Consider the following 23,967-nt stretch of genomic DNA (forward strand, 5'->3'; position numbering starts at 1 on the left):
AAAATAATTTGGACATTTTCTTGATTTGTAGATATCATCTCTTTCTTTCTTTTTGACATCGTAGATATTATCTCTATGAGCGGTCATACAAGTTTTATATGCATTTTCAGTTTTTTTTTTGATAATCGTGAGAATTCGGCCGAGGTCAACCGACTAATCTCACGAAACCCACGACACTCCACTTATTTTTGCGATTTAACGCTAGTCTGGATAACCACACGAGATCTCGAAACATGATCCGTATTGGGGCTGTTGCTCCTTCAAAACCACTAGTCCACCATCGCGTGGGTTGCATTTTTCAGTTTTATTGGAAAAGTTATTAATTATATTTTTATCAAAATTTATTAGGTGTACTTATATCATAGCGACATACATATGCCGGCGTGATTTGTGTAGGAGTGGAAAATGCCATTGTATATAATTAGCGCCTGACAAACAAATTTATTTTATTTATTAAATGGGCATTGAATTATTAAATCTCTTTATTTATGAACATATTTTTCTAAAGTGATGAAAAGCTTTGAAGATATTTTTTTATCTGATGAAAGCTTTAGATAGCCTGTGTATAAATTTACAAATATTATTATAGGGTGTGCCTATTTTTGTGGAATTTGGTGTAATTTTATGAGTTTTCCCTTCTTTATTTAGACAAATAGTGTTATTACATAAAACGTTTCCTCTATCTAGATTTGATAATATACCAACTGTTTATTTAAAGAAAAAATGAATCTACCAAATCATTAAATTTTATATTGGCAGGAGGTTCAGAATAATGACTAAAGTTGCAGCACAATAATATACGAGAATTTATGAAATAATTAGTAATCTTTAGTCGGTGGTCAAATCAATAACGGAACGAACTCTAATTATATGGCTTTGTCTAAAAAAAAAAGTCAAAAACATATTTTTAATCCTAAATTAGACAAAAGCGTCAAGCAAAATGTCAAAGCTCAAAATAAATAAAATGTCAAACTAGAAATTTAAAACTAGATTTGTAAAAAAAAACCTTCTAGACAATCATTTTGCTAAGGTCTGATTCATTATATATTCCATCAGACAAAATTCGTTTTGCTTACCTCTGAGTATATTTACAAAACAAGGACTTGGTTTTCCACAAACATTCGACATCGTAATCATACTTTTTTATCTAACCGATTATTACCCGAATTATATGTTACTCAACGTCCTCCACAATTTTTCAAACCCAAAAAAATCGATCTTTCCTTACTTAGTTTACAGACAAGGGGAGCTGCTTACGTGGGTCTATCTCACAATCACCACCACGAGCTCGAGTGGATCGATCTAGGGTTCCCATTAATTTCGGATTTTCAGATCAAAAGCTGTCTTTTTTTTTCTTTCTTTCTTTTTGAGATTCACCGAGAGAGAGATGGGTAAAGTGGCTGTTGGTGCGACGGTTGTTTGCGCTGCGGCGGTGTGCGCGGCGACGGTGTACGTGGTGAGGCGGCGGATGAAAAGCTGCGGGAAATGGGGGCGCGTGATAGAGATCCTGAAGGTGTTCGAGGAGGATTGCGCGACGCCGATAGGGAAGCTGAGACAAGTGGCGGATGCGATGACGGTTGAGATGCACGCCGGTCTCGCTTCGGAAGGTGGAAGCAAGCTTAAGATGCTTATCAGCTACGTCGACAATCTCCCTTCTGGGTAATTCTTTTTTTTTATTTTTTGATATTTGGATTGCAAAAAAAAAAAACATATATGTTTTTAATTTTGTTGGTCTGATTCTTTTTTTTTTGGGGGGGGATAATGTTATGTTTTGTCTGAGAAAGATTCGTGCTTTATGATTCATTTAGATCAGATGTCTCTGATTTTAATTTTTGATTTCGACGACTACTTTGTTTCGTTGCGGTTAAAAGCTATTGAATTCTATGAAGTTAGATGTGTACCTATGTCCTATTTATTTTGAATCTGACAATCTTGACACTGTAGGAGTGAGTATGTTTCTTTTAAACTGGAACAGGGTTGATAGGTTTTGATGTCTCATTGTTCACCTTTTCATGGATTCTAGAGACTTTTATTTTGTCTTTTTTTTTGTTTAGGATCTCTGCTTTTAGCTTCATCTGTTTCTGTAATGAAAATGAATGAGGTAGAGAGATATAAATATTTCTGATGGCAAAAGAGAAACTACAAACCGTGATTAATCTAGTAGCCATTGTGTTTTAGTCTGTTCATGTGAAGTCGATCAAATCATCAACTTAGGGTGAACCATGAGTCTGGTTGATTTTTTTTTTTTTTTGGCTGTTATGATGCTGCTGAGTGCTGACACAGTAAACTTGAGATGTATGTGAATTTAATCTCCTAACCATGGATTTGGGACAGGGATGAACAAGGTTTCTTTTACGCGCTGGACCTAGGAGGAACAAACTTCCGTGTCATGCGTGTGCTTCTTGGTGGCAAGCAAGACCGTGTTGTCAAACAAGAATTCGAAGAAGTCTCTATCCCTCCTCCTTTGATGACCGGTGCTTCAGATGTCAGTTTCTTTCCCCTGACACTAGACTTTTTATGTTTTAGTCTTTTGGTTGATCTCTATATATCTTTGTCTTCTGCTAATTGTGGAGACAGGAATTGTTCAATTTTATCGCCGAAGCGCTTGCAAAGTTTGTAGCGACGGAAGGAGAGGACTTTCATCTCCAAGCGGGTAGACAAAGGGAGTTAGGTTTCACTTTCTCGTTTCCTGTTAAGCAGACGTCTTTGTGCTCTGGCACTCTCATCAACTGGACTAAAGGCTTCTCCATCGAAGATGCAGTTGAGCTTGTTTACCCTTCTTCATTTTATTTCAAATTTTATATTACACAAACAGCTTCCCATGGCTGTCATTTTCATGAACCTTGTTCTTGACTAGAGTCATTTTTTTTGTCATTTTTTCTCTGAACTCTGTTTCTGCCTGTTGCTTGCGACCGTGTAGCTTGGACAAGATGTTGTGGGAGAGCTTATTAAAGCTATGGAAAGAGTTGGGCTTGACATGAATGTCACTGCGCTTGTAAGTTCATTCTTTCAGCTATAGATTATGTCATTTGTTAAATGATTCCTTAAAACCTCTTTGCAGGTTAATGATACGGTTGGAACACTTGCTGGTGGTAGATACTATAACTCTGATGTTGTAGCCGCTGTTATTCTAGGCACTGGCACAAATGCAGCTTATGTCGAACGCGCAAGTGCCATTCCAAAATGGCAGGGCTTACTTCCCAAATCTGGAGAAATGGTTTGTGTTTTTTCTTTTTTTTTGCAACTAACATTGAACTAGCTAAAGCTTAGTATGTATGTACTGCAATGCAATGCAGGTGATCAACATGGAGTGGGGAAACTTCAGGTCATCACATCTTCCCTTGACCGAGTACGACCACCTGCTGGATTTCGATAGTTTGAATCCTGGTGAACAGGTATGAATGAGCCTTGCTTGCCCTTTAGAGATTTATCATTAGTTATTGTGACTAAGAGTCTAAGATTCTATCTGGCTTTTTTTTTCTCACAGATTCTTGAGAAAATCATTTCCGGTATGTATTTGGGAGAGATCTTGCGTAGAGTTCTTCTGAAGATGGCTGAAGAGGCTGCTTTCTTTGGCGACTCCATCCCACCTAAGCTGAAAGTACCATTCATCATAAGGACTCCTACCATGTCTGCTATGCACAGCGACACTTCTCCGGATTTGAAGGTTGTTGGAAGCAAGTTAAAGGACATACTGGAGGTTAGATTCTCCTATATTCATTCTCAAACGATTCACACTAACAACCTACATAATGAAGTCTCAATGAATGATCTTTTTTAATGATCTCTCAGGTCCCTACTACTCTGAAGATGAGAAAAGTTGTGATCAGTCTCTGTAACATCATTGCCACCCGAGGAGCTCGTCTCTCTGCAGCTGGGATCTACGGAATCCTCAAGAAACTAGGAAGAGACGCACCGAAAGATGGGGAAACAACGCAGAAATCTGTGATTGCCATGGACGGTGGACTGTTCGAGCACTACACTCAGTTCAGTGAGTGTATGGAGAGCTCATTGAAAGAGTTGCTTGGAGATGAAGCATCAGGGAGCGTCGAGGTGATTCATTCGAATGACGGGTCTGGCGTTGGAGCCGCGCTGCTCGCTGCCTCGCACTCTCAGTACCTCCAGGACTCTGAAACAAGTTAAATTTAAAGGAAGGTTTCGACTTCCAAGCATGGAAGGTAAAAAGACCTTTGTGATTTTTTGTTTGCCCATTATTGAGGATTTCTTTTTTTTTTTTTTGTTATCATTGTTCAGGAACAATAATAAACAACCAACCTGGATATCTTCTTCAGGTTATGGCAAATTCAAAAACAAGCCAATGTTGTAGAACTATATATTTCATAGTTCTATATATAAGTGACCATTTTTGTTTTATTGATCTTGAGTTCAACGTACTGAACGCCCACATTGGGTGTGGCAAAAAAATAACTAATAGTAACATAATTGTTAATCCAGGAAATGACACATCAGCTTTTAAAAGCTTTGAGACAACTATTGAAAACAAATAATAGCAATGTTTGTTTAGTGGTACTACTGATTAAGTAAATATGAAATCTATTCCTTTGTGAAATGTTTCAAATTTGTGTTTGCTATTGACTAGTCTTTGGCCAACCCATGAAAAGCTTTAAAGTTATACTAGATGGATATATTTTTTGTTTTACATTTTTTTAAAAAATTAATTTTAATATTTGTGTGTTTTAGTCATATTTGTGATTTTTTATAATATTTTTTTAAATAATTAATAAAATATTTTAATAATTGTATTAAAATAGTTGGATCACACCTATATCAATAGGTCAAGTTGGTATTTTAATAGAATAGATTGTGCCACTCAAAAAGAAATTTATTAAAATATGAAACAGAGCACATATGAACTGATCATATTGTCAAATACATGAAGCTAGTTACCGGAAAAAATGCCAAATGCCTCAATGATAGCAACATAACTTTCCCATTGAGTCGAATTAGAGTTTTCAGAACCACTCCTTGGACTTGATCGTTGACGCGCAGGCCGTGAGATACTGGGCTTTACTGCACCCCTTACATTTTTTACCACCTTTTGATTCCAAATCGCTACTCCTATTTCTTTACCAACAAAAGAAAAAAAATTCAATACTAATTTCTAATAGAAAACCAAATCAACAGATTCAAAGAAGAAGTTTCTTATAATAACGATAACTTACTGGTATTGAGAGATTCGTTATCGAACGTTAACCCAGCGAAGACGATTGTGTTGAATGATGCAGAGAACAAGAGAATAATCAAAGTTACTAACCGAACCGCGTACAGTTTTTTTTGGTTTTTTGTAGTTGGTTGGTCTATACTCTCTAAGTTTGATGATCAGTTTGTAATTCGTGTATGTATTTATATGTAGAGAACATGCACTAAGGTTAGGTGGAGTGTTAATTTAGATAAATTAAACGCGTTTAAGTATATTTTATATTCATGGTTGTAGAAAATATGTTATCTTGACTCTTGAGTTTCTTGTATCTATCTGAACCGGTCCAACTTCATTTTCCTTCTCCATAATACATAGATAATACGTCTTCTTGTGAATAAGTTGAATTAGAGAAAGACCAAGACCAAACAAACCTATATTTATAACGAAAAAACAAACATTTACAATTGGAGTCAAATTAAATTTGGCGAGTCATCAATCAACAAGGAACCAGTTGTTATTAACACAAACGAAGAAATGTCTGGAAGTCACAAGACATAGACTGACAAGTAAGCAGTGGTGTACAATACAACTGAACTGGTTATGTTACTTTCTTGATGTTCATGATTCAGCCATTGTCTCGTACATGACAGAGCAATAGAATCAATCAACTGATGTAACTCTATCAAAGAAAAAGAGGAAAAAAGAGAGGAGAGAGGAGACTACATGGAGGAAGAAACAAGCTACCGAAAAGTGAGTCATATCTTACATATAGTAGTATTATGGGAGAAATTTCAGTTGAATATATATGGTGATCCTGAGACAAGCTTCTGCTAAAGAGTTGTCTCTCTCTTTGTTTAGATTTTTCCAGTAAGATTTTTATTTCCATAATGAATAGGAACATGGAGAAGGAAGCTACTACTAAGAACCTACCAGAATCAGAGATTTCTCCAAATGAGGTGACAATTGAAGTGATTGTAAAAGGCGAGTTAGATGGTAAAGTTAGCTGTTCAAGGAAAAAGGGTGAGTATTTTTTTTTGCATCCAAGTCATATGCAATATGGATGATGTTTCAAGTCCGGTTTGGCGGTTTTTCAGGTCAGCATACTCTATACTGGGAATTTAAAAGACACTGGGAAAGTGTTTGATCAAACTTTGAAGAAGTTCCATTAAGATTTTGCTTAGGTAGAAAATATTTTAGATATATTGGGGGTGATTGGTTGGACTGTAGAAAGTAACTTTAGCTTTAATTTTCATCTACAATCTTAAATACTACTAATCATGCTTTATCTTGGTTTTTAAAGCTATAACCAAAAAATTAAAACTACAGCAAAAACACACAAAAAATAGCTGTAAACATACAAAATGCTAAAGTAAATTTTCTAGAGTTACAACCCAACCAATCACCCCCATTGTCATTGTTGTTTCTCTCATCCTAAACACACAATAATCTCTGGTTAAATTTTTTTAACTATAAGTATAATGTTTGTTAAAAAAAGGTATAATGTTTGTTTGCTGGTGGAGAAAAGATCATAAAAGGTCTGGTGTTGAAGGTATTGTATAGTAGCTGTTGGCCCCAAATCCCGACAATACAAACCGCTTAGACGAGTTCACCCATGATAATTGGCGAATGATCATGAGGTCGCAGGAAGGACGCAACGTCGATAACCGCGCAAAGAAAAAAATATCGATTTTAGAAGAATATTCTCCAAAAAAATAGGATAAAAAAAACTCGGAGTTGTTAATAACATGAGAAGATCTAGCTAACAAACAATGGGGGTGAGAGGGACTGTAAAGAGAGAAAAGAAAAGAGCAGAAGGGGACATTCGGAAACCCTAGAGTCTAGACACACCATATACGACCTTGACCTCGAACTCTCTCTTACTCTCAATATCTTGTTCCTAGTTTTTAGTTATTGTAAACTGTTGTAACTATTATATCCAATTATTCTCTATTAATATAGTCCATTTTTGTCAACCAGAATTTGATTACATCGTTGTGTTTTGAGGATATCGTTGTCCATAATTGTGTCTTTAACTCTTTATTTCACATGGCCTTTCGTTGTAAATTTGTAATAAAAGTCACGTTTAACTTGTGTGCCTTATGTGCATGTGTAAACTCTTCTATCTTTAGTGTTTTATTTATCCTTTTAAAGCGTGCTCCGGTCCATTTCAACCTTGATTATTTGGATATATTGCTATGCTAGTATAGTTGAGATGATAAGAGTTTCAAATTAAACCGTCTTTTGTTGACCAATAGGGCATGTGGATACTTCAACTATTGTGCATCAAAACTGAAGTGAAACCCGTTTGCTAAAAGAAATGGTTTATATTCGCATATTTAGCAAATAAGATGTTTCATGACCAAGCCAGCTCTCAATCGGCTCAGATTAAGTTCCAAATAAGACTTGTGACGCAGGACAAGCGGTTCTCCGTTCATCATCAGTCATCATGACACTACCAAGCCCGCTCTATAAAAACAACTCGTGTCAATCATCCCTTTTGAAACGTTTCTTTTTAGGTTTGAAAGTACTCTACAAAACATCTTCGATTAAAAACACTGATATTTTATTTCGTCACGTTAACATGTTATTCGTCGCTTATAATTTTATTGATGTCAAATTCTTGTGATGCTCTTTATTTCTTCCACACAAGCAATTTTGGTCGCGTAATGTTTTAGATTAGTCCGAGTGATCATTTGACCGTGATCCCCCCAGAAGAAAAACTCAATTTGTATTCTCAAATAGTGAAAAGAACAAAGAAAATTAAAACTTATCAACCCAACCATCTCATCTAATTATAAACTTAGAGCAACCCCACCCGTTAGAACTTCAACTTGAGTATCTAAGACAAATATACTCTTATTTTAATGGTGTTTTATTAAGAAATTAAAATTTTAAACTTATTTATAGCTTAACAAGTGTCTAGAGAAATTCTAATATTTGATTTTAAAGTTTCTAAAATGAGAATATGTGTTGAAGGACAACTTCAATACAATCAGACTGCATAATGGCATGGGAAAATGTGTTTTCTCCATCCAACTTAACACCATAAATAACTGCATTATAGATGGACTTTTTTAGCTACAGTGTTGGAAAATGTGTTTTATCCCTCCAACTTACAATGTCTTGTTTTGAAGCACCTTTTGGATTCTTATTTTCAATTTCGTCAACACATCCTCTCATCTTAGGAGATAACAAACAAAAGAATTAAAACTGCTAATGGATTATTCCATTTTTTACTTTTCTGTTCACTATAGTGCATCAATATGGATTATTCCATTTTTTACTTTTCTTCCACCTTTGTACTGCAAATACTCAAAGAAAAAAGAGTGCTAAAATTTCAATTATTATGATAATATTTTATTAAAAACAGTAAATTTAGAATTAAAAACATGGAAGGAGAAGGATGTGAATAGATGAACTGTGTGATTCCATTTTAGCTGCTCCCGTCAATGGCGATCTGCTGAATCTTACCCCGCTCGAGAAGAATAGCAAATCTAGAGTTCCTCATTTTGCTCCTTCTTCCCCTGTTTTGCTTGACGTCGAGAGAGAAAGAGAGAGGAGGGGAATGTCAACATTGGAGTCGATTCTCTTCTCTCTCAGCAGAGCCTTCTGCACCCCTTTCGCTGTCTTCCTTCATATCCAGGTCAGCCTTTAGAGTCCCTTCTTGTTAAAGAGAGCTTCTTTTCTTTTGATGAATCAAAAACATAATAAATTTCTCATTTTTTTATCAAGATATGTTGTTCTTTATATGATGCGTCTCAGGGATGTGTGATATGCTTACTCCTTGCTCTAGGCTGGTTAATGGCTGCATATGTCAGGTTTCTCTTTCTTTCTGTCCCTTAAAATTACAACCTTGCGTCTGTTTTTAAACTCTGATGTGTGTGTGTGTGTGTGTTTCTTTACCTTTAAGGAACCGAGAGATTAGGAGAATTAAAAACAGCATGAAAGCTGGAAACAGTTTAGCCTTCCTCAGTCAAGACATCAATGAACTCGAGCACTCTAGGCAGGTTCAACTCCCCAGAGTTTCCGTTGTCATGCCTCTCAAAGGTTTTGGAGAACACAATTTGCACAACTGGAGAAGTCAGGTTTGTGTCTCTTTGTTATTGGCAGTGTTTTGCTTGCTTCCAACTTTATTGGTAATCTTTACTTGTGTAGATTACCTCTCTCTATGGTGGACCGTTGGAATTCCTATTTGTTTTAGAAAGTACTCAAGACCCTGCATATCATGCTGTTTCCCGTCTATTATCTACGTATCAGGTGCAGGACACGTTTCAACATATCTTTCTGTAGGAACATTCTCCACACAAACCTTCTTTTGTCTTCAAGTATGTACTGTACTGACTTCAAAACTTTGCTCATTATTATGTGCAGGATCATATTGAAGCTAAGGTTGTTGTTGCTGGTTTATCAACCACTTGCAGCCAGAAAATTCATAATCAGTTGGTATGTTGGAGGCAAGACTTAAATCTTTTTGCTGATTGGCTTTCATTAGTTGCACTGGTTTTTTTCTTCTCCCTCTCTCTCTCAATATTTTGATGTCACACTGTTTTGGGCTAAACTGTAAGCACAACCATGAAAAGCTTAACTATCTTCCAATATACATTTTTCATTTATGTTCTTCATTCATTGGCTTTTGCTGACTCTTTTTTTTTTATATAAAATTGGTTTCTGCTTGGTGAAGATTGGAGTTGAGAAAATGCACAAAGATACCAAATATGTGTTGTTTTTGGACGATGATGTTAGACTGCATCCTGGAACAATTGGAGCTCTTACGTCGGAGATGGAGAAGAATCCAGAGGTGGTACCCAAAACTTTATAGTTCATGAACTGATTACCTTAAGGATAATTATGTTTGCTTATGTTGAAATTATTTAACACCAATGGGTGACCTGTTGCAGATATTTATTCAAACAGGCTATCCTCTAGACTTGCCGTCTGGAACTCTTGGCAGTTATTGCATCTATGAGTACCACATGGTACATTGACATCTGTCTCCCTTCTTTACTCTTCCTTCAGTTCTGTTTTTTATTTTTTCTGTAGCTAATATTGGCATTTACTCTTTACAGCCTTGCTCAATGGGATTTGCAACTGGCGGGAGGACATTCTTTTTGTGGGGAGGGTGCATGATGGTATGTAAAATAGCATCGTAGATGATGTTTCTAATTGTATTTTCTGTGCTACATCTAACTTTAGTGTTTATTTGCAACTATTTTGTAGATGCATGCTGATGATTTCAGACAAGATCGGTATGGTGTTGTCTCTGGCTTACGTGATGGCGGTTATTCAGATGATATGACACTTGCCTCTCTAGCAGGTAACATTTTCTTCTGAATTTCCCTCTATTTTTTTGTCTAGATATGCCTATTGTCTGTGTAGTTGATAGTCTCTTCTTGTTTCCACTCACCTGTTTTTTTTTGTAACTCAAGGTGCTCACAAGAGGCTCATTACATCTCCTCCTGTCGCTGTTTTCCCTCATCCTCTTGCAAGTGATCTAAGTTTTGGACGGTACATACTCATTTTTCACTTATTTAACAAACTTTTAGATGTTTAACCATTTTTTCCTCCTATGTTATAGGTACTGGAACTACTTGAGAAAGCAAACCTTTGTGCTAGAATCTTACATATCCAAAGCTAACTGGATAATGAACAAGCTTTTGTTTGCCGTCCACTGTTATCTGTCATGGGGTTTTGTTGCATCATACATTATGGCTGTCATCCACATAACATCAGCCTTAAGAATTTACACCAAGGGTTATCATCAACTTGAAGACACGACCTTTGCTTCCTGTGGTGAGCATACTTTTCCTCTTATTTAGGTGGGTTCTCTGTTCAAGATAATAAGAGAACCTGATCCTAGTGCCACGAAGGTTGAAGCATTAAAAAAAGTAGGATTGTTTGGTTTTTCTTGTGCTACATACTGATCTGGAAAAAATGAGGTTTCTATGCAGGTATGTCACTTGTTATACTGTTGGCAATCTGCACGTTCATCGAACTTCTATCAATGTGGAATTTGACAAGGCGAGAAGTGACGCTATGCAATCTATTATCCCCTGAGGCACCCCGTCTCTCTCTTGCACCTTACAACTGGGGACTTGTACGTGCTTTTCAACCCCTTTTATTGATTAGCTAAAAGAGAGGTAAAAAAAGGTTTCTCAGGTTTGATTTATGGGGGAAATAAATTTTGTATGCAGATATTCATAGCAATGCTAGTGGACAACTTCCTATACCCGATCTCAGCTTTCCGTTCACACTTTTCTCAGTCGATAAACTGGTCTGGAATTAGATACCACCTGAGAAATGGAAAGGTTTTCAAGGTATAACAATCAAGTGTGTCTTTCAAGTAAAGGTCACCTTGACAAGTGTGTTTGAGATTTATTTATTGCGATGTGATGTGATAACAGATTGAGAGAAGGAATGATATGGTACCAGTGATGACTGATTTAGGAGGGAAACACTTGTATGGTAAGAAGGGAGCTCCACAGAAAGCTTCCTTCTTAAGCTTATTAGGAAGAAACTTGGCTCACTGGCGACAACCAAAGAAGTTTGACGTTTAAAAAACTTCTCGGGTTTTTTGTTTGGAATACAGTAGAAGAAGCAAAGCTCAAAGCTTAGGTGAATTGATGATTCTTTGAAATGTTTAGTGATTCTTTTTCCAGAGGGAGGGTGGGAGATTTGATTTTTTTTCTTCTTTGGGTACAAATTGTTTATTGGTGAAGAAGAAAGGGTCATACCTCTGGGAAATTCTTATTTATTGATTTCTTTGTGTTTGTTTTATTTTATGGGTTTTTACTTGTTTAGCCGTTTGGGAAGAAATATTTGATCATACATCTTCATCATCACCTCAGACTTCTGTAATTTTTTATTCTCCCATTGTTCATCTGTTTAGTTTTGTTATTTCTGTTCAGTCTATGACTTCATTCAAGTTGAATTTAGGCAGCCCCACTGCTTTTTCTTTATTGTTAGAAAAGCTCAACGCAGGCGAACTTCCGTTGAGCAATGCTATGGACATGACATGAGTATGGAACATATGTTATCAGTGTACACTGGTCTTCCATGCGGAATTTGTTATGTTTTTTCTTTCCAAAAACCAAACACTGAACTCTAAATTCAAACTAGTTCAAGTTAAATAGGTATTCAAGCGTAAGTTATATAAACCCCCATGTAGTCATTTACAAACATTATGTTCTTCACTTCCCAACGGTTAGAGGAAACTTCCTTGAATAAACAAAACAGAAAGAAACTGCTGCTAAATTAAATCGTAACAAGCAGCCTCTGTATAAAAAAAGTTCAAAACCTTCTCTAAGACAATCCATCCATACGTAAGTTCTTTGGTCACTTGAAGACCCCATTCATTGATCTCCTTATAGAACCTGTCATGGTCTGAAAACGTTGTTGGTCAGGCCCATTGAATCCCCTACTTCTTCGGCTTCCGCTTGCGCCTGCACGAGTGCATGAGATTAGAACGACAATGATTCAAACTCCATGACTCAGATAATATTCAGTTTAGAAGGGACTAAACGTACCTGTAGCCGGTGTATTAGATACATCAAGAAGAGATGAACAAAGATCTGCAATTTCATAAATGATATGTTTATTAGAGGTTCCATAGATATAGTAGTAAGGCAAGTGATATTTGAAGAGGTAAGCGAGAGAGTCTCACAAGGTAAAAAAGCAGGAGAATCCGAGCTATCGGGTACCGCCAAAGGAACCTCGTGGCCCTTACAGCTCCTGAGTCTAACAGTTTCACTGCGTTTTGCAACTGAAGACACAAGGAGAACAAAGTGAACATAAGATTAAAGGTTATATATAAAAACAAATGACGATAAGCAGTGTTTCTAAATATGCTCCCAAGTCTCTCTACCTGTGTCCTCGCTGTAGCCATGTGTTGGTGATACAGTGGAAGAGACCTGAAATTTTTATTCTTTTTGTAAGCATCGAAGAATTAACTCAATATAAATATATATTAGCACCCATATTAGAAAAGACGTACTCAAGTGTCTTGATCTCAGAATCTTCTTCCCAAGTTGTTGATGGACGTCGAGGAACTCTGCTTTTTTCTACCTCTACCTGAATCAACCAAGTACAAGCTTAGAGTCTTTATTTTTAAGTAGCGTGCAAATGTCATGAACTGTAGATAGATTTGACATCGAACCTGTGCTTCCTGTAGACGTTTAACCTCTTTCTCCAACTGAAACTCTGCTGCAGCCTTCTCACTCGCCATAGTCTCTAGTTGCGTTTGCTTATAGTACTGCATCGAACCCCATGGCCAGAAACTATCATACAACTCCCCAATATGACTTTGATCTAAGAATCATTATGTTTCAGAGTTCACATACCAGTAAATCTGTTAGTTCACGGTAGCGTTTTTCCAGCTCTGTATGCTCCTACTAGGTCAGAGGTATAACGATTAAGCTCATGTTATATAATCATATGCATTAAAGGTACCACTTTACCAGTATGAGAGAAATAAATCAATTAGTTGTAAGCACTTAATTTTAGAACGAATCCGTTATAACCACAAGACCATAAGCATAGACTAGGATATAAAAACAATAAAAAACTGTTAATGCATTGACAAGAAAAGACAGACTCTCAAACTGTGGATCTCACCTGGCGTGAGTAGTGTTCTGCATCCCTCTTCATGGCTGCCATTTCAACCCTCACCTTTTGCATTTCAGCCTACAACAAGCAAAGGACATGTAAAATACAGCTACTCTTATAGCACAAACAAAAAATACATCATGTCAATAAAAGATAACATACCTCCATTGAAGAAAGTTTCTCCTCGGCATCTCTTTGACCTTGCCGAGCACGGTCCACTTCGTCTTGCCATGCTTGAATCTGCGTAATAAAAGTAACTTATATGGAGTAGCCAAAATCTGGACTTTGAAAAGCTAATAAGTGTTGTTTTCAAGGGTTCGAATATACTTGTCGGTTTTAGAATTTGAAATCGATACATGAGTTGTCATAGTTACCCAGGAATCGTAAATACTGTTTGCACATATTTTCTATGGTTTTTTCTACTTCTAATGAAGTTTTACAAGAGTGCTAAGAACTCACTACTGTTGTTAACATACCATACCTGGATCACTTGATTTGGTTCATCCGGATTTTTCTTTTGTCCTCTCCGAGCACGAGCTTCCATATCTTGCAGCTCTTGATTCAGAGATGTGCATTCGACCTGAGTATCATTTGCCAATTCTTCTAATGAAGTTCAAATATATGATGCTGGGGTAACAAATTTCGTTGAGAATAGGTTCATCTACCTCAAGCAAGGCCACCTTCTGTTCAAGTTCTGCCACCTTCGCTGTCCTTTCATCAGCAATTCTCTAATAAACCAGCCATTTTCAAAGTCAGGTCAAAGTAGTTCTGGGGTAACAAGAGTTACACATAGAATCTTTACTTTGTTCATGATTATACAGCCCATGAAAATACAAAGGGTTCCTAATTTTCCTTGCCAGAGAAAGAAGAACACAGTGTACGAAGATAGAGCTAATACTTAGCATATTAAGTTAAATGACCTATTTGAAACGTAAATTAGTGGTTGTAGGACTCAGTCTAAGGATCCTGTCTCACCTGAATTCTAACAAGTGCTGTGGAAGCATCCACAGCCCTGTGCTCTAGCTCCCTCTCCCTTTCCATGGCAGCCTGACTTAGAAAGAGCAATTCACGTAAGAAAAAGAAGTGATATCATTTTTCCATTATGAATAGTTTCCGCAATGTTCAGACAACAAACCATTTTTGTGGCATTATGTGCAGAACGCTCCTCTTCAGCTCTCCTTTCAGTAGTTGCAAGCTCCTCCCGCAGTGCCTGGAATAAGAAAAATATTAGTTCAATAGTTTGAGGACCTATATGTTCAAAATCGTATATAGCAAACAGCCAATTATGGAAGAAAAAATTGTAGTAGTACCTGCATCATCCTAGTCTCGGCCAATTCTCTGTTTCTCATAATAGACTCCATGTCAGCCTGATAAAAAGTAAATGATTTACTAAAAGCTGGTTGGGTAAAAAAGAAAAAAAAAGGTAGCTGAAGAGAGGAAGTATCAAGGACCACTAAGCAGTCATGGTATGATATGACTGGAAGCACACAAAAGAAGAAAAAAAAATACGAGGCCTCGAATACCTGAAGAGACGACACTTTTCCTTCGTTCAGAGCAGCCTGGTTTTTCAGGGCATCCATTGCGCTGACAAGTGCTTCTATCTCTGTGTTCTTAGCTGCTAGTGCCTCAACCATGCTTGATTCTACTTTCGTCACTTCAGTTTTGGAAGCTGATAAATCTTTTTGTAACTGTCTAATGCTAGCTTCATATGATTTGGTAAGCTCTTGCTATGACAGTCAAAATGAAGAAATAATTAGGTTGTACATCTTCAAGTATCACTGGTACTTTTTTTCTTATATGAGTGAAAAAGAAACTCAAGCTATTGAAATTTACCTCTGCAGTGAGAAGCTCTTCCAACTGTGCATTTTCTGCCTTTATTTCTTGTAGACGGGATGAAAGTCCAGCACAGACCTAAAAGCGAATAAAGACAAATTGGTCATGTCCAACAATTGACATGGATAAATCCTATCCGACAGATAAAAGAGGGTTTCATCACCAGTTTGATAGAGGAAAGTAGCAAAGGATATGTGAGCTTACCCTTGCTAACCTGGCTTCTTTCGACTGCCCAGTGGAAACTGTAGCTTTTAACAACCCCTGAGCCTATAATTAATGAAAAGATTGATCAACAGTCTTTTAAAAAGATATCACACATGCAAATTCAAGTAGCAGACATAGCATGTGCTATTTTTCTTCATTTTCCAGAGGCTAACTAACCTCTTCAAGTTGATCTTGAATCTTCATGGAAGCTGTACCAGCTCTACGATCTTGGTCTATCTCCAGATTGGTTGAGGCGTCAGCAACTTTCTGTTCCTGTTTTTTATCCAAATTGATTGAGGTGCCAACTTTCTCTTTCGCCTCATCACTTGTGCTTCGAATCACATCCCCTTCGCCTAAAGGAGAAACGTGCACTGCGGATTCCAGTCTATCGAGGTCTCTTTTTGAAGAATCTTCTACCTCTCCTTGTGTATCCTTTTTGGTAGCATCAACCAGGTTCTCACTGACAACGACTTCAATGTCTTTGTCAGGTAAAGATGGTGACGGTTGCACCAAAGAGTCATTTGGAACATCTCCATCAGGATTCTTGCTACCTGCAGTTGCATCACCGCCCACAACAGATTCTGACGGTACCACAGCAGCATCTTCACTTTTTGTGTCTGCTGCTGATTGTGGAAGTGACTGAACACTCAGAACATCTGCATCAGTCGGTTGAATCTCTCTTCTCTGCAGGGCGGGCCCTGATGAAGAGGCATCTTCAGCGGAAACAGAACTTTTAGACGGAGCCACCTCAGACTGCGTCACTCCTGGTCCAGACTGATCACCAGAAAGATCTCTCTTAGTAGAAGATCCTTCTTTTACAAGTTTCTGCCGCGCCTACAAAGAAGTTGATCTTAAGTATTGACAAAAGGAACGAGTTACAGATTAGAGAAACACGGTAAATACCTTTCTCCTTGAACTTAACCTCTTCGATTGAGACCCTTTCTTATCAGAAGCTTTAGCCACCCCAAACAAAAGACAACATAACATAAGAAACAGATAAATAACTAAAACTAAAGATGCGGTGTAACTAATCCTAATGCTATACAAATTGTGACATTCAAACTGTAATCACAGATCAACCAAAGATGAGATTTTTCGTACAATGTGGGATGAAACAGAGTAATATCGGAAGTACCTAACGCCTGCAAATCGGATTGTTCCTCGGAAAGATCTTCAACCACAGACTTTGCCCTTCGATCCACAACCTCGAATAAATCTATAACCAAACAAACAACAACCTTCGATTCAGAAAATGTTATCACGGTTAAGAGTGAAGAAGCCCCCACTAAGAAGATTTACCTTCGGCAGCTTTGAGCCAAGACGCCATTGATGATGATCAGAACAGAAAGTAACTCCTCCTCCTCACTAGTCACGGCGGATCGGTACAGGAGCTTCCATACACCACGCGTCTCGGTTCAGATTTGGGAATCAACAGCTGCTTACGAGGAATCACAAGTGCTTCTTTGGAGGTTGAACTCAGATCGTTGATCATGTGGTGTCACGACCACCTGGTTTACAGTGGTCTACCTGATCGTGACCGTTGAAATGGGATTATGACATTTCTCCTAAACTTCTTTGAATTGTGTGTTATTGGACTAATGTTTTGGTGGGCTTTTTTACATAAGTGGGCTCTTAACGACTTTGAAGAAAGTTAATGATTTTATTAAGAAAAAAATTCCATAAAAATACCTCCAACTAATTTTTTTAACGCCCAACCTTTTTTGCTATCCATTTTAATGTCTCAAATATTTATTTTTCATATTTTAATACATAAACCATTTACTAATGTATATTTCATATTTAGGTTTAGAGTTTAGTAGGGTTAGTATTTAAAAAGTGGAATGTTTTGAAATTTCTTTTGTAATATTTTTGTGACAAATACTTTTTTTGGTGATATTGATGCGATTCATTCTTTATCGTTCCTGCTATTGCTAATATCCTTTGTTCATCTTTGGTTTCAAAATCACATATTGTTAAAATGCAAAAGCAAATTACAAATTTAATATATGTATTAGATTTGAATTAGTTATATATAATATTAGCACAAGAAAATGAAAATGGTGATTTATTATGTAAGTGTAGTATATATGTTGAAGATGATTTTTTTAATACAAATCGAATACGCACTCTCCAATTACCATACTGTTTAGTCATCGTTAAAAGAAAACACAAAAGTTAATTAATACGGACGTGTGTTCGCATCACCCATTGGCCTAGGAGCATAGTTACATACGACCCAAACATACTCATTGTTATGACACCTGACCGTACCACAACCAAGTCTTTGCGATTGATTAGCCACAATCTGGGTGTAATGCCCACATACACCACTACATCTGTTGGTGTCATAATTGTAATTAGGCTTCTCCGTCAACCAAAACTTAGTCGCAATCGGACCGCTCATTGTGTCCAAAGGTTGGACCCAACCTGCGGCTAAATTCTCGCCGTACATTCCGTCAGTTGAATGCTTCATGGCGCAGTCTTTGGATCGTACGTTAGCGTAGTTCTGTGCGTAGGCAGCTAGTTTATCATCCCATACCAACGGAGCCACCCCGACATCGGCTCGAATCTGGTTGTGAATCGCTAGCGTTTCTTCCGGTTTGAGATCATACATTGGGTCAACTTTTCCCAAACCATATATTTGAGTTAAGACGATGGAGAATAATGTTAGTACGACGAAGCTATAACCAGAAAACGACATTCTTCTTCTTTTTATTGTTGTTTGGAGCTTCTTAGATCTCTCTCTTCTAAACTCTTTCTCTTCTTTTTGTAAGCCTAGAAAAACAAGAGTTCCGTGACTATTTTTGGGATTTCAATATTCATTAAACCAGAAAAAAACGAAGTTGTTTATCTTCGTAATCAGTTACTATATAAACTAGTTTCGTGTCCGCGCTACGCGCGGATTACATCTTTACGATTAAAATTTTATTTTAATTACTTTGTAACATGATATGTTTAAATTTGTTTTAGAAATATATATTTTAGTATTTTTATTTTGTGATTAATTTAACTATATATATTACAGAAATAAATTAATTTGGAATAGTTTTTTGCATAAATTTTAGTAAACTTTTATGTAGGCCATCTTTTTAATTTTTGAATTCTTCTTATGAAAATGGTAATGAATAATGTATTCAAAATATTTTCTTCAATATTTATGTAGCACTTTAAATAAAAGCAAATATATAATATGATGATAAAACAAAAAATTAAAAGGATACTTGAGATAAAAAAATATGAATGAAAAAAACACAGAGAATGGTAAGTAACAAACAAAGAGACATAATCACAAAGAATTATTTATCACACACCTATGATAAAATCAATTATGTGAGGCTGTGAGATATATCGTTTGGCTAGACTACATATAATAAAAATATAGATTTGATCTGTACGCAATAATCTCAATTGTTTTGGTATCGAAAAAAGGTCAAAAGATTTTCGAAGAGGCTTAGATGGATTCAACCTCATCTTTTGTTGTTTCTTCCCAATGCCTCAAATAATATTTTAACTGTTTTATTCTTTCATGGATCAAACAAAACCAAACCAAGAGATAGATATGTTTTTTTTAATTCAGTACTTTTGTATGCTTTAATGATGTCACTGATGATGAACATAAAATGATATTTCACATATAGATATGAAATATATGGGAATCTAGATATTATTATCTTTTATATGAGTTAGCCTTAACCGAAATCGACATTGCATTATTTATCAAAAGGTTTTGTTGGTGTAGATAGGTTAAATAATCTTGCAAATTCGAAGTACATGTACGAAAAAAGTAAATATAATGTAGTCTTTTATTTTTTATATAAAAATAGCTTTTTATTTTTGTTACAAATTCAAAATTATACACCTCTTAAATAACGATTATGGTATTCACCAAAATGTGTGTAAATATATCTTTAGAAAAATTCTGACTGCTTTTATAGGCGAAGCAGTGTAACAAATAAAATTATTTTAATTTTATATTTTTATCAAAAAAAAAGAGAAAATTTATTGTTGCAAAATCTTTTTGCTAATAAGCGATGTTTGTCGGTGCTCCGTAACAAAGTTATCAATATTATTATTCTTAACTTGCAATAAAATAAGATTTTCAACGTAGTACATCACTTCTTTTCTACTTTTTTAATATTTTTGGCATACAATAGCTTTGGAGTTTGGTGGACCATATCACAAATTATTTTATCGTGTTTTTTCTAGCCAAAATGATTTCAACTTTACGCAACCCTTTGACCAAAATGATTTATTTATAATAAGTTGAAAAAATCTCTCTGAGTCCTTCGCCTTGAAGAAATCTGGTAGCAACCCATTACCTACCGTGAGAAAATAAATCAAAAACAATCTCAAAGATCAACTCTTTTTTTTTATTCCGAATCAAGAAATGCTCCACCATTGATTCAAGATGCAATCCAAGATCGGCGGCGGCGGCTTACCTCCAGCGTTTTCTCTCTTCCCAAGCTTAAACAAAACCTTCACATTCCACCAAATCCTCGTCCTCATCATCACCTTCCTAGCCTACGCTTCGTTCCACGCCTCTCGCAAACCTCCGAGCATCGTCAAGAGCGTCGTCGGACCTTCCGTCAACGAACAATCAAACTCTCCGATCGACAACAGATGGGCTCCGTTCAAAGGAACCGAAGGAACGCAGAGACTCGGCGAGCTCGATCTAGCGTTCCTATCTTCCTACGCTCTCAGTATGTATTTCGCAGGGCATTTAGGAGATATGATCGATCTGAGGCTGTTTCTCGTGTTTGGGATGATGGGAAGTGGGATCGTCACCGTTGTCTTCGGGTTAGGGTATTGGATGAACGTGCATCTTCTCGGGTTTTACATGACTATTCAGATCGTTTGTGGGTTGTTTCAATCTATCGGGTGGCCTTGTGTTGTCTCTGTGGTTGCGAACTGGTGTGGGAAGGAGAAGCGTGGGTTGATTATGGGTGTTTGGAACTCTCATACATCTGTTGGGAAGATTGTTGGCTCCATTGTTGCTTCTTCCGTGCTTGATTCCGGATGGGGTTGGTCTTTTGCTTTGCCTGGTGGGTTGGTGATTGTGTCTGGATTGGTTGTGAGGATTATATCTGACTTGAACCTAGCCACTATTATATAGCGAGGATGGGGAGGGTAAGAAAAGGTAAAGAGGTGTCGATCTGATGGCGTTAGTAAATTGAAGAAGCAGTAAATAATTTGTAACCGGTGAAGATTTATTCATCGAAAGGAAGAGGAAGCAAAAGAAGACAATAAAAAAGAGATTCTATCAGTGACATGGCAGTTTAATTGGCTCTGAATATTTATGCTGATGTGGCTTGTCTAAAATTGCTTCAATTTAGTTGCTTTTATATAGTGGGATAACAAAAACCTAAATAGTTAGTTTTAGAAACTTCATAAAATAACAAAAATTTAGGATTAGATTCTAATTTAGAGTAACGCTAACAAATCATGTTTATCATTAAGTAATCGATAGAAGTTATAGTCTTGAAAATTTGATAATTATAACAGAGAAGTCAAGAATTCTTAAGGGCAAATCTCCAAAATAGCACCTTTCTAAGTTTATATTACAAAAATAGCACTCAAAAACTAAAATGACCAAAATAACATTTTATCTTTTAAAAAAATTAAATTTTTTTATTTTTCAAAATTTGAAATCTTATCCCCAAAACCTCACTTCTCAACTCTAAACCCTAAACCCTAAATTATAAACCCTAAACCCTAAATTCTAAACCCTAAACCCCACCCCTTGAATGCTATTTTTGTGACTTTTGGCCTTGAGTGCTAGTTTGGGAACAAAAATTTGATTTAGTGCTATTTTGGTCTTTTTCTCAATTCTTAATGCATTCCTTAATTATAACTTTTATCGATTACTTAATGATAAACATATTTTGTTACTCTAATATTAGAATCTAGACCTACATTTTTTGTTATTTTATAAAGTTTCTAAAAGTAACTATTCAGTTTTTTTTTTGTTATTTATTAACTGAATATAGGAAAATAAGCAACGTTACTGAAAATCTTTTTCATTCAAAAACTAGTAGGAACAAAAAAACAAGGTTGTCGAGAATCAAAGTTGCAAGATAAGAGAGAGTCTCTGAAAAAGACCAACACTACTAGGCATCATAAAAATAGAATAAAAAACACATGCAACAGATTGTGTCCAGAAACAGATCATCAAGTTCAGGATGTTACTGAGACCAAAAACTCAACCTTATTAGCTTCTCTGGGCGTCCATACCACTACCTCCGACCACTCAGGTTCGGAAATACGAAAATCTTATCACTACAAGAAATATGGGTTTTGATAGCAGTAGAGGATAGCGTTTTTTGCCTTTCTGCTATGGTTGACATACCCTTTAGTTTTAGATAGCGTTTATATATTTTGAAACGCTATGAAAAGATGATATATTTAAAAACGCTATGATAGCATATTTTTAATAGCACAAAATTAAAAACGCTATGTTTGTCTTTTTAAATCCCTAAAACGAATTTTTAAACCCCAAAATCTAAACACAAACTTTAAACTCTAATATTCTAACATTAAATCTTAAATTTAACTTAAAATATTAAATATAAAATTAAAGTTATTTCTTTTTAAAAATTAATTGCAAATATCAATACCCTAAACCTTTAACCATATACTCAACCTCTATTCTAAACTCATAACTTTAAATTTAAACTCTAAATAAAAAAATAATTAAACTTAAATCTAATTCTTAAAATAAATTCAAATTTGGTTTCAAACTTTAGCTTTAAAATCTTAAATCAATACTCCAAAATTTTAACCCTCAACCCCTATATATATATATATATATCATACTCCAAATTAATCATATACCCTAAACTCTAACTAAAATATTAAAACTCTAATATTTTATATTATTTAACTTTAAATTGCATATTGCTTATAAAAGTAAAATCTAATCATCTTATTAATCATAGTTATTTTGCTGAGTTTGTTAATCTTAATTTTATTTGACTTAAATTGCTTGTAGAAAGTGAAATATAAGCATTTTGTAATCTTATATCATTAGTTTTATAAAATCAATATATAAATTTAAAATTTATATTTTTAAAAGTTTAGTCACAAATCTTAATCCCACAATTATAATAATAACTAGATTATCAACCACAAAATAAAAACAACAATTAAATATACCAAACATTAAAGAAATAGTGTACAACAAAGAAAAAAAACAAAGAGGAAAAACCTTGACCAATAGGAGGAGCCAATTCAAAATGGTGAAGATAACTATAATATTAATCACCACCGTTGATAGACCTTAAATCTAACGGATATTATTATTCTTTTTTCTCATTATCTCTTTATTTTTTTTTTGTTTTTCACGGCTCACGACCTTTGCGATTCCTCATAGATCTTAAACTAAATTATCAATCTTTCCACAATCTCATCTCTTCATCTCTCCTAACCTCTGGTCCTCTGCAATCTTCTTCTTTATGGTGAAGCTCGTCACCTCCTCCTTTTGAAACCATCACTGGTCACCACCAATGCCGTCCGACACCACCACCACCACCACCACCACCACTCGTCACCACCATCGCCATCCGACAACATAGACCTCTCTCTCTTTCTCTCTCTCTGATTTTGTTTTGATTTTTTGGTATAGGAAGGTGGGTCGTGAGCAGAGTTGGTGGTTGTCGTGAGCTTGAAGACAGGAGAGGTACGGCGTCGTTGCTAGCGGCTTCTGCTCACCAGAGAGTGAAGACAAAGGAGATACCGCGTGATGCGCCGGATGATGATGACGAGACGTGATGCGGCGGTTTAGATTTATATTTAGGTTTTTCTGTTTTGGTTTAGTGTTTTTCTTACTTCTGTGTAGTTTGTTTTTGCTTTGGTTTAGTTTAGATTTTTTTTTTGCTTCGGTTTAGTGTAATACAACATTTTTGTAATTTATTAATAAAATTATTATTATTATTTCTATTTCGTATAAAAGCATACTAAAAAATAATTGCATTTAGTTAATTGCAATTATAATATTAAAAATAAAAATTAATATATGTATTTATAATTATGTAAATAATAGCATAAATGAAATGCTATAAAAGAATATTTTATTGCATAGAGAAAAACGCTATTATATCTCGTAATATGATAGCAATGCAATAAACCGCTATCTAAAGTGTGTGACCTATTATAACGGGCGATGATATAGC

The 23,967-nt window shown here is 35.8% G+C and overlaps 5 protein-coding genes and 1 long non-coding RNA gene across 6 annotated transcripts; 3 read left to right on the forward strand and 3 right to left on the reverse strand.

The window, feature by feature from the left end:
* Window positions 1-1,079: 1,079 nt before the first annotated feature.
* On the forward strand, window positions 1,080-4,343 carry LOC103837987 (hexokinase-1). The gene is made up of 8 exons (XM_009114389.2): window positions 1,080-1,659; window positions 2,335-2,485; window positions 2,578-2,760; window positions 2,921-2,995; window positions 3,062-3,217; window positions 3,297-3,395; window positions 3,488-3,700; window positions 3,793-4,343. The coding sequence occupies exons 1-8, from the start codon at window positions 1,388-1,390 to the stop codon at window positions 4,141-4,143; spliced, it is 1,500 nt and encodes a 499-aa protein (XP_009112637.1). The 5' UTR covers window positions 1,080-1,387; the 3' UTR covers window positions 4,144-4,343.
* On the reverse strand, window positions 4,226-5,280 carry LOC103837988. Its single transcript, XR_627020.3, has 2 exons — window positions 5,184-5,280; window positions 4,226-5,085 (listed from the first exon to the last, which is right to left on the reverse strand). It is a non-coding gene; the product is annotated as an uncharacterized LOC103837988 (long non-coding RNA).
* A 3,292-nt stretch (window positions 5,281-8,572) lies between these two features.
* LOC103837989 lies at window positions 8,573-12,005 on the forward strand. The gene is made up of 14 exons (XM_018654189.2): window positions 8,573-8,804; window positions 8,924-8,979; window positions 9,072-9,246; window positions 9,317-9,418; window positions 9,533-9,604; window positions 9,843-9,959; window positions 10,060-10,137; window positions 10,228-10,290; window positions 10,379-10,475; window positions 10,588-10,666; window positions 10,737-10,951; window positions 11,110-11,255; window positions 11,353-11,475; window positions 11,563-12,005. The coding sequence occupies exons 1-14, from the start codon at window positions 8,727-8,729 to the stop codon at window positions 11,713-11,715; spliced, it is 1,554 nt and encodes a 517-aa protein (XP_018509705.2). The 5' UTR covers window positions 8,573-8,726; the 3' UTR covers window positions 11,716-12,005.
* A 283-nt stretch (window positions 12,006-12,288) lies between these two features.
* LOC103837991 (golgin candidate 1) lies at window positions 12,289-17,355 on the reverse strand. Its single transcript, XM_009114390.3, has 21 exons — window positions 17,099-17,355; window positions 16,935-17,015; window positions 16,703-16,752; window positions 15,977-16,633; window positions 15,800-15,862; window positions 15,596-15,673; window positions 15,286-15,489; window positions 15,073-15,129; window positions 14,898-14,972; window positions 14,738-14,809; window positions 14,428-14,490; window positions 14,244-14,342; window positions 13,925-14,002; window positions 13,772-13,840; window positions 13,498-13,545; window positions 13,314-13,409; window positions 13,152-13,228; window positions 13,023-13,068; window positions 12,822-12,920; window positions 12,685-12,729; window positions 12,289-12,600 (listed from the first exon to the last, which is right to left on the reverse strand). Exons 1-21 carry the CDS (start codon window positions 17,124-17,126, stop codon window positions 12,535-12,537), a joined length of 2,151 nt encoding a protein of 716 aa, XP_009112638.1. The 5' UTR covers window positions 17,127-17,355; the 3' UTR covers window positions 12,289-12,534.
* Window positions 17,356-17,585: 230 nt separating this feature from the next.
* LOC103837992 (pathogenesis-related protein 1) lies at window positions 17,586-18,553 on the reverse strand. Its single transcript, XM_009114391.3, has one exon. It carries the CDS (start codon window positions 18,498-18,500, stop codon window positions 17,979-17,981), a length of 522 nt encoding a protein of 173 aa, XP_009112639.1. The 5' UTR covers window positions 18,501-18,553; the 3' UTR covers window positions 17,586-17,978.
* Window positions 18,554-20,207: 1,654 nt separating this feature from the next.
* Window positions 20,208-20,912, forward strand: LOC117128458 (putative glycerol-3-phosphate transporter 5). Its single transcript, XM_033280857.1, has one exon. The coding sequence runs from the start codon at window positions 20,208-20,210 to the stop codon at window positions 20,910-20,912; it is 705 nt and encodes a 234-aa protein (XP_033136748.1).
* Window positions 20,913-23,967: the final 3,055 nt, after the last annotated feature.

This window comes from Brassica rapa, chromosome A09 (assembly GCF_000309985.2).
Source record: "Brassica rapa cultivar Chiifu-401-42 chromosome A09, CAAS_Brap_v3.01, whole genome shotgun sequence".
NCBI lineage: Eukaryota > Viridiplantae > Streptophyta > Magnoliopsida > Brassicales > Brassicaceae > Brassica > Brassica rapa.

What these genes read in the sequence shown, in the direction of transcription:
- LOC103837987 (XM_009114389.2), top strand. Translation starts at nt 1,388, where the DNA reads ATGGGTAAAGTGGCTGTTGGTGCGACGGTTGTTTGCGCTGCGGCGGTG. An exon ending in TGATGACCGGTGCTTCAGAT is followed by an intron (nt 2,486 to 2,577) that starts GTCAGTTTCTTT and finishes TTGTGGAGACAG; the next exon opens with GAATTGTTCAATTTTATCGC. An exon ending in ACATGAATGTCACTGCGCTT is followed by an intron (nt 2,996 to 3,061) that starts GTAAGTTCATTC and finishes ACCTCTTTGCAG; the next exon opens with GTTAATGATACGGTTGGAAC.
- LOC103837989 (XM_018654189.2), top strand. Translation starts at nt 8,727, where the DNA reads ATGTCAACATTGGAGTCGATTCTCTTCTCTCTCAGCAGAGCCTTCTGC. An exon ending in CTGTCTTCCTTCATATCCAG is followed by an intron (nt 8,805 to 8,923) that starts GTCAGCCTTTAG and finishes GATGCGTCTCAG; the next exon opens with GGATGTGTGATATGCTTACT. An exon ending in GCATCTATGAGTACCACATG is followed by an intron (nt 10,138 to 10,227) that starts GTACATTGACAT and finishes TACTCTTTACAG; the next exon opens with CCTTGCTCAATGGGATTTGC.
- LOC103837991 (XM_009114390.3), bottom strand. Translation starts at nt 17,126, where the DNA reads ATGGCGTCTTGGCTCAAAGCTGCCGAAG. An exon ending in CCGAGACTAGGATGATGCAG is followed by an intron (nt 14,973 to 15,072) that starts GTACTACTACAA and finishes TTCTTATTCCAG; the next exon opens with GCACTGCGGGAGGAGCTTGC. An exon ending in ATCTAATACACCGGCTACAG is followed by an intron (nt 12,601 to 12,684) that starts GTACGTTTAGTC and finishes GCACTCGTGCAG; the next exon opens with GCGCAAGCGGAAGCCGAAGA.
- LOC103837992 (XM_009114391.3), bottom strand. Translation starts at nt 18,500, where the DNA reads ATGTCGTTTTCTGGTTATAGCTTCGTCGTACTAACATTATTCTCCATC.
- LOC117128458 (XM_033280857.1), top strand. Translation starts at nt 20,208, where the DNA reads ATGCAATCCAAGATCGGCGGCGGCGGCTTACCTCCAGCGTTTTCTCTC.